The following is an 8,887-nucleotide window of genomic DNA, read 5'->3' as shown; positions in this document are numbered from 1 at the left end:
TATTTCTGCCCAAAGCTGCTGCTCAGGAAGGCATCAGCAAGCCTTGACCTGCAGGGACAGCCCGGGGCCTCACACCACCCCTGCCCTGCCCTCTGGCTCCTTCCCTGAGGCCCTGGGGACTCACCCCTGCTGGAGTCCTGGGTATCTAGGAAGTTGGGGAGGATGGGGCCCCAGCTGCAGGGACAAGATCATACTGCTGAGGACCCATTGACCCCGCTGGTCCTATATGCCCCCCTCACAGCCCCAGAGGCCTGACCCCTGCCCTCCATGTACACTCTGACCCGGGGAGGCGCAGGCTGAAACACGAACTCCTACTGAGCACAAACCTGACCCCCCAGGAAGCTCCCAGAACACAAGAGCCTCCTTCACCTAGACACCTGCAGCTTATGTAAACTGCTCCAGCCCCCTGGGGTCCTGGCTTTTCTTACCAGAGATAAGAGTGGGTTGAGGTGAGGGTAGAAGAGCTAGAACAATGGGAAGAGGAGGGGGATGGGTGAGCCACAAACTAGGGCAGCGTCTGCAGGGCAGAGGCTGAGGGAGCCAAGGTTGGGGGTGGGGGCTGAAGAGAGAGCCCCAGGCGGCAGACTTCCCATACTGGGCTCGCCACAGGCTGGCGCAGGGCCTGGACCCCCTGTCCTGAGCCTGCATTTTGCCCTCAGGCGTCCTAGACCAGGTCCTGGGCCTTGGTGTCCTGTTACTAAGGAGAGTGCCCATCACTTCCTGGGAGTCTGGGCTGGGGTGTGAGGGGGGCCAGGTGGAGGGCTGGGAGGCAGGGGCATGGATGGGTCCCACCCTCGTAGTTCTCTGTATTGGGCATTTGTTTGATGAGCAGGTTGGAATAATGGTCTGGATGATCTGGCGGCCCCACCCTCTCACAGACACGCCCCCATCCTCCCACCCCCGCTGAGGCTGAGTGCCTGGGACGGAGGCGGGGAGACCTGGGCTTCCCCTTGGCTGCCCTGCTTGAGCATCTTTAAAGGACTCCACCCCACCCCACCCCAGTTTCTCCTGTGCAGCTTCTGACTTCTTGGTTCGGGCACAGGGACTGGGTGCCCTGTGCTGAGGCTGGATCGGGCTCTCGAAGATGCCTCACGATGGCCTCCCGAATAGAGGGGAGGGTGATGATGGCGTCGCCGTGCCTGGGGGGTCCTGCTGGTGCAGGCAGGGCTCAGGCGGCTGGGCCTGCAGAACTGGGCGGTGCACTGCGAGGCGGCACTCTGGGAACCCAGGTTTTCTAACTGGGAGGGGAGGTGGAGCTAAATGAGGAGCAAGGCCCTGGAGGGAGGGGGAGCCCTGCAGGCAGGGGGACGCGCGAGGCCTCCTGTGAGGTGTAACCGGACCCCTCCGACCTGCCGGACGCAGGGTGTCTGCGGTCCTGACCCCGGGGCCTATTTCTCCACTTCCCGGGGCCTGGTCCTTCGCATAAGGCCACGGCAGGCTGGGCCATGGGCTGGGCCCGTGGCCATGGCCTTCACGGACCTGCTGGACAGCCTGGGTGGCGTGGGCCGCTTCCAGCTCGTCTGCACGGCCCTGCTGCTGCTGCCCTGTACCCTGCTGGCCTGTCACAACTTCCTGCAGAACTTCACGGCTGCTGTGCCCGGCCACCACTGCCGGGGCCCCGTCAACCACACCGTGGCCGCCACCAACCGCTCGGGGGGCTGGCTGAGGGCTACCGTACCCCTGGACCAGCTCGGGGACCCCGAGCCATGCTGGCGCTTCACGGAGCCTCAGTGGGCCCTCCTGAGCCCCAACACGTCTGTCCACGGAGCGGCCACAGAGGGCTGCAAGGACGGCTGGGTCTATGACCGCAGCGTTTTCCCGTCCACCATCGTGATGGAGGTCAGTGGGGTGGGGGTGGGGGGCCGGGGTGGTGTTGGGGGGGTGTGCTGCCCAAGGCCGAGGCTGGAGCGTGTCTCTCTTCCCCCTGCAGTGGGATCTGGTGTGTGAGGCCCGCCCCCTCCGCGACCTAGCTCAGTCCATCTACATGGCCGGGGTGCAGGTGGGCGCCGCCGTGTTCGGCAGCCTCGCGGACAGGTGAGCCTTGGGGGAGGAGGGTCCCAGCCACCTGAGCCTCTTCATTTATCTTACTTTATTGATGTTGATTTGTATAGAAATAATTCATTCGCAGGGTTCACCATTCCAGAAGGTGTGGGAGAGTCTGCAGGGAAGCATCCCTTTCCCACTCCTGCCCCACTGCCCGGGGATTTCTAGAGGGCAGCCCGGTTTCTGTGTCTCTTACCAGAGATTTTATGATTTTATGTCATCCAAGCCAACAGGGACATATGCTCTGTCCCACTTTTGTCTTACAAATGCTGGCACACCCCACGTGTTCTTCTGGACCTGGCTTTTACTTCCCTTTGAGGCCTCTGCATGTTCCTTTAGAAAGAGCTTTCCGGTCCTCCCTACCGTCCCTGCTGAATTCTACTGTTTGGGCGACCAGAACTGAGCAGAACGGCCCCTGAGGAGAGCCGGCAGCCCTTCTAGAGAGACCCTGGGAAACCCAACATGGCGCTAGGCTCCAATGGAGTCGGCTCCACACCTCCTCTGTCCTATTTCCCCTGCCTTCCAGCTCGTCCTCCCCTTCTCCCTGCCCTCCTCCTCCCCTCCCTGCCAGTTCTGGGGGGGGCTCTCCGGCACCCTGGAGTGTGGACTGCCCCCCAACTCCGTGCTGCATGCCTCAGACCCCTCATGGGCAGCTCTGTCATGACCCTGGTCATACTGTGTCACAACACAGCCTGGCCTTCCCGTGGACGAGCTTGTCTCTCATCCATGGTGTCGAGTTTGTCACCAGCCCCCAGTGCAGGACGGTTTCCTAGAGGTGGTCGAGGCATGTTTGTGTCAGAGAATGAATGAGTGAACAAATGAGTGGGGATCCCGGGATGGGCAGTGTGTGGCCCCCTTCCTGGCCTGCTGCCCTCCCAGCCACGCTAGGGCTCTGGCCCTGGACCCTCACAAATGGGGCAGTGCCAAGGCCAGACTGGGTTAACTCTGCTACCCTGAACCCTGACCTTCGACCCCTTTATGGTGTGGCAAGCCCCCGCCCCACCCTAACCTCCCCAGCATGACCAGTTCAAATGAAGACTTGATGTTGGGGTCCTGCTCCCACTGGCCTGTGAGTCCTGGTGTGAGGCCTCCGTCCAGCCGGAAGTTCACTCAGGGGACCCTCTGACCACAAGCCCCGAAGATTAGGAGCTGGCTTGGGGGGCCAGAAATACTCGAGTGAAGGAACAAAAGAGAAAAGACGTCTCTTCGGGTCCGGTTTTCCCTCCCTGACCAACCTCGGCTGCCACTGCCTGGGTCCCAGCGGACGTGCCTGGTTCTGTTATGGGGGACTGGCCTGGGGGGCAGCTTCCTCTCGCCCTCCCTCGGCAACCCCCACAAGGGATGCAGCCCCTGCCTCCGGAAGCTAACCCTGTGCCCGGCGCCCGGCTCAGGCTGGGCCGCAAGGGCCCTCTGGTCTGGTCGTACCTGCAGTTGGCAGTTTCGGGGGCGGCCACAGCCTACTTTGGCTCCTTCGGTGCCTACTGCGTCTTCCGGTTCCTGATGGGCATGACCTTCTCCGGCATCATCCTCAACTCCCTCTCCCTGGGTGAGTCCAGCCAAGGAGGGGCCTGGAGGGGAGGAGGGCTCGCGGAAGTGGGGATGGCGCCCTATTAGTGGATGTCCTACCTGTTGTGTGGTGCTGGGATTCTCGTCCAGTGACTTCCACTCAGAGCCCCCACCCCAGGGTTCTTGGGTGACCTGGGCTCTCAGCCATGGCCCTGCCGGCAATGAGCCGTGGACCCTGGGTTGGGATGTGCCCATCTGTATGCTGAGAGGGTTGGGTTATTTCCTGTGCGCGATGGTCCACAATAACCATTTAGCAAACACCTAATGTATGCCACGCCCCGTGTGGGCTCAGTGTGGGGACACAGAAGGGAGCTGAGACACAGTGGTCCCCGAGGCTGCAGGTAGTCCTAAGATTATGTGGCTCCAAAAAGGAGCAGGGCTCACCCGGGCTGCAAAGGTGGTGACTCCTTAGCACCACGGTGGAGACCTGGCCCCTTGGAAGCCAGGTGGGAATGTCCCCCACTCCCAAAGTGACAGGGTCAGTCCTCACTGGAGGCTGGTTTCAGGCAGCGGCTGGAAGCTCCAGCATGGAGCACTGGTAGGCAGTGGAAAGCTCACGGTGCACACAGGCCTGCCACCTGCTTGTGCTGATGGCTTAGTTTGCACCTGGGACACTGCCAGGCTCAGGGAGGGTCTGAGGGATCCAGACACTGCTGCCAAAGACGGAATGGGTCTTTCTTTTCAGGGATGGGGAGGACACCTTAGGGCTAGAGAGCCAGGATGTACCAGGCTGGCACACCTGACATCCCCCTCCCTGAATCAGGACACTGAAGCTTGTTGATCTCATGCACGATCCCGGCAAATCCCAGCCCACTCACCTCAGCCTCCAGGCTGGGCATCCAGCCGCAGCTCATGGGATCGGAAGGCAGGAACAGACGTGCACGGGCCATCTCGTGCTAGAGTTACGTCTATGACACTCACACCCCTACATACACACATACACTCCTACCTACAAACACCCCTGCGCACACCTACTACTAGAACTACTACTATGTACCAGATGCGGCTCTAAACACCAGAGATGGAGTAATGCACAAAGCAGATCTCTGCTCCCATGGAGCCTGTGCTCTGTGGGGGAGGAAAGACAGCCACATGAATAGCGGATCATGTAGTATGTTGGACGGGGATAAATGCTGCAGAGGAAACTGAAGTCCAGAAAGGGGATAAGCAAGCAGGGAGTGGGGGGTGCGGAGTGGCCAGGGGAAGTCCTCACCGAGCAGAGCTTGCTGGAGGGAGGGAGTGCACCCCGCGGCTATCTGGGGGAAGAACATTCCAGGCAAAGGCCCTGATGGGGTGTGTGTTTCTAGTGGGCTCAAGAGGAAGGGGTTCATTTTTTTTTTTTAAGATTTTATTTATTTATTTGACCGGGGACGGGGGGAGAGCGCACAATCAGGGGAGAGGCAGGCAGAGGGAGAAGCAGGCTCCCCACTGAGCAGGGAGCCCGATGCAGGACTCGATCCCAGGACCCTGGGATCATGACCTGAGCTGAAGGCTGACGCTTAACCAACTGAGCTACCCGGGCGTCCTGAGGAGGGGGTTCTTGTGGCTGGAGCAGAGCACAGGGTGGGAAGCGGGGAGGGGAGTGGTGACAGATGAGTTGGGGGTGCAGATCCTTAGCCCCTGTGACCGCTTACAGACTTTGGCTTTGACTCTGAGCAAGACAGGAGCTACTGGAGGATCCCAAGCTGAGGAGAGGCCTGACCTGATCTGACTTAGCATTTACCAGGGTCCCTGTGGAGGCCGGTTCCGCAGCTCCTGCGGTCACCAGCCAGCTGCAGACTGGTTCGGGCCAGGGGTAGCAGGAAGAGGCAGGAAGGGCTCGACTGGGTTCTGCTGGTAGAAGCAGCAGCATTTGCTGATGGACTGGACACACGAGCTGGCTGCTCATGGGAAAGAAGTGTCCTCGTTAATGGCTACAGTTGCCTTTTAAGCCTGTGCATGATTTGGTTTTTTTGTTTTTAAGATTTTTTTATTGGGCGCCTGGGTGGCTCAGATGGTTAAGCGTCTGCCTTCGGCTCAGGTCATGATCTCAGGGTCCTGGGATCGAGTCCCGCATCGGGCTCTCTGCTCCTTGGGAGCCTGCTTCTCGCTCTGCCTCTCTCTCTCTCTCTCTCATGAATAAATAAATAAAATCTTTAATAAAAAAAAATTATAAAAAAAAAAAGATTTTTTAATTTATTCATTTGAGACAGACAGATACAGAGAGATAGCATGAGCAGGGGGAGAGGCAGAGGGAGAGGGAGAAGCAGACTCCCCGCCGAGCAGGGAGCCCGATGTGGGACTCGATCCCAGGACCCAGAGATCATGACCTGAGCCGAAGGCAGGCGCTCAACCATCTGAGCCACCCAGGCGCCCCAAGTGTGCATGATTTGTTAATCAGTCCCCCAAGCATGGACAGCTAGGTTGTTTCCAAGTTTTGCTATTTTCAAAAAAAGTCTTGTAATTAAGAGCCATTGTATTTCCTTTCCTACCAACCATTTACATGTTTTGCCTGTTTTTTTGTGGGTTTTTTCTTTTTCTTCTCTTTTCTTTTCTTTTTTTTTTTTTTTGCCTTTTGGTCATTTTCCTATAGATATGTAAGAATCCTTCCAATATTAGGGAAATTCACCCTTTCTCTATAATTTGAGTTGCAAATTTTTTGTTTGACTGTTTTCGCTGACATTATGACTTGACTTATGGTGTTTGCTTTTTTTATTGTTGTTAAAGCCAGTCAAGGTGTTCGTTCTTATATGCACTCTAATTTTTATAAAGTCAAGATTGTTGTTCTTCCCTTTTATTGCTTCTGAGTTTTGTGGCATTCTTAGAAAAGACTTTCCTGACTCTAAGATTGAAAAAAAAAGTTGCCATGATTTTTTTCTAACGTTCTTGTGGTTTTATTGGTTATATTTAGTTCTTTGGTGCACTGTGGCTCAGGAAATCTCTGGAAAAATTTCAAGTGGCCACAGAGTCGCCATGAAAGGCACAGGTGGATTAGACAACCATGGGGGCTGTGAGTCCTACTGATCCTGTCCTGATTCTCTCTGCAGTCGTGGAGTGGATGCCCACGCGGGGCCAGACCGTGGCGGGGGTCTTGCTGGGGTACTCCTTCACCCTGGGTCAGCTCATCCTGGCCGGAGTGGCATACCTGATCCGCCCCTGGCAGTGGTTGCAGTTTGCTATCTCTCTTCCTTTCCTCATCTTCTTCCTCTATTCTTGGTACGTCCCGACAGAGAGGGGGGTGGGTGGGTGCACCCATGTGACTGAGCCCCACCTGTGACAGTCTGGGGCTATGCAGTGACTGGGACTTGCTGGACATGGTGGGGACTCGAAAGAGGGTCGATGCTTGTGGGGACCATGGGCTCACGGGTACTGCCCATGGCTGTTGGGAAGCTCCCATAAAATCCCTCACATTAGTGTAGGGCTCCAGAACGTTCGAGTGGTTTTGCCTCATCAGTTCCTTTGCAACTCACAACAGGAGGGGAACTGAGGCACAGCCCAGGGAGGGCCCCTGTTATTCAAGCCACACAGCAGCGTCAGAACCAGATTCAAAACTGGATCTGTGAACGTTTCCAAGTGCCCTTTAGCAGTTCGCTGTCTGCTGTGCTTTGGGAAAGGGAAGCTGGCATGTCCCCCCGTCTTCCCGAGTCTGCAGGCAGCAGGAAAGGGAAGGAAAGTGTACTTGGGTTTGGAGAATGGAAGGAGCTCTACTCACCCCTGCCATCCTTCATCCTCCTTTCGGTCCCAGGTGGCTGCCAGAGTCATCCCGGTGGCTCCTCCTCCATGGCAAGTCGCGCCTAGCTGTGGAGAACCTGCGGAAGGTGGCCGTTATGAATGGGAGAACGGAGGAAGGGGAGAGGCTGACCACAGACGTAGGCGGCATGGGTGGAAGAAAGGGGAGGGACCGTTTTTAGTCTGGCTGGTGGCCTCAAGATGTGCCGGGACTCAGTAGCTTGCCAGGAGTCACCCACCACCCAGGGGAGGAGGCTGGGAATAAATAGAGAAGGAAGAGTTCCGGTGAGGCGAAAAGGTGAATGGCTGTGTGATCTGAGAGCGATAACTTAATGGCTTTGCTCATCAGTCTACCCATCTCTGCCGTGGGGAAATAACCCCATTCACATTGACACCTCGCCGAAATTTAAATAAAATAAGAAAATAAAGTGAAAATATTAAAGTAGAAGTCATAAAATGAAATTATCAAAGAACCAATAATAAAAGTACCCTTAACGATAAATACCAGCATAAGATAATTACCATTTGTAAGATAGTTACCATTCATTATAAATACGTACGGTGTCTCAAGCCCCGTGTTGGCACTCTGCTAAGGGCTTTATGTACATAATCTCATTTAATGTGTTACTTTTGGGGTGCGCCTGGGTGGCTCAGTCATTAAGCGTCTGCCTTCGGCTCAGGTCATGATCCCAGGGTCCTGGGATCGACTCCCGCATCGGGCTCCCTGCTCCGCCAGAGGCCTGCTTCTCCCTCTCCCACTCCCACTGCTTGTGTTCCCTCTCTGGCTGTGTCTCTCTCTGTCAAATGAATAAATAAAATCTTAAAAAAAAAAATGGTACTTTTGTGGTTGAGGAAACTGAAGTTTGAATGGGCCAGGTCATTTGCCTAAGAACACACAGTGGGAAGTGGCAGAACCACTCAGAACCCCTGCCCTTAACCACTGCCCAAGCCTATCTCAGAGTCTCTACCAGGGGTGAGGCGTGAGGGTCCCTTGAGAACCACAGGTGTCAATTTCAGCCTAATCAGCCCGCAGCTCAGGAGCCTTGGGACTCACATTGGAGCCTCTGCTTTATCCCGAAGCTCTGGAAACAATCTGTTGAGAGCCATCAGTCCCAGCATGCAGAGACTAGAACCAGCCACCTTGCTGGGGACCTCAACTTTGACCTTCCTCTCCACAGATAAAGGGACTCCTCGCAGGAAAATAGGGTCCCAGATCCTTCCCTTCTGCTGATCAAACTTCCCTTGTCCAGGTGGTGAGCTCCTACATCCAGAGTGAGATTGCAAATGTGCACACCTCCAACTCCATCTTGGACCTCTTCCAAACCCCGGCCATCCGAAAGGTCACATGCTGTCTCATGGTGGTCTGGTAGGTGATATGCTTGCGCCCAAGTCTTTGACCTGAGGCAGGGACACACTTTTTATCCCCACTTCCAAACTCTGTTCTCAAATGCATTGAGCAGGTGAGCCCTGTGAATTCAATTTTGTTCCCTACTCTTTGTCTAGGGTCCTCTGGCCCTCTGCTTGGGGCTGAGATGTGGTCATAGATGAGACATCTGTGCCGACCTAGGGA

At 56.1% G+C, this 8,887-nt stretch overlaps 1 protein-coding gene across 1 annotated transcript in view; it reads left to right on the top strand.

Moving 5' to 3' along the window:
* Nucleotides 1-1,464: 1,464 nt before the first annotated feature.
* Nucleotides 1,465-8,887, top strand: part of SLC22A20P — a 23,212-nt gene continuing 15,789 nt past the window's right edge. Inside the window, 6 exon segments of the mRNA XM_021685031.1 lie at nucleotides 1,465-1,839; nucleotides 1,931-2,034; nucleotides 3,435-3,589; nucleotides 6,636-6,804; nucleotides 7,334-7,457; nucleotides 8,568-8,683. Of these exon segments, the coding sequence (XP_021540706.1) occupies nucleotides 1,465-1,839; nucleotides 1,931-2,034; nucleotides 3,435-3,589; nucleotides 6,636-6,804; nucleotides 7,334-7,457; nucleotides 8,568-8,683 (1,043 nt within the window).

Source organism: Neomonachus schauinslandi, chromosome 11 (genome assembly GCF_002201575.2).
Source record: "Neomonachus schauinslandi chromosome 11, ASM220157v2, whole genome shotgun sequence".
In the NCBI taxonomy this organism is placed as follows: domain Eukaryota; kingdom Metazoa; phylum Chordata; class Mammalia; order Carnivora; family Phocidae; genus Neomonachus; species Neomonachus schauinslandi.
This window is presented reverse-complemented; position numbering and strand designations above follow the sequence as displayed.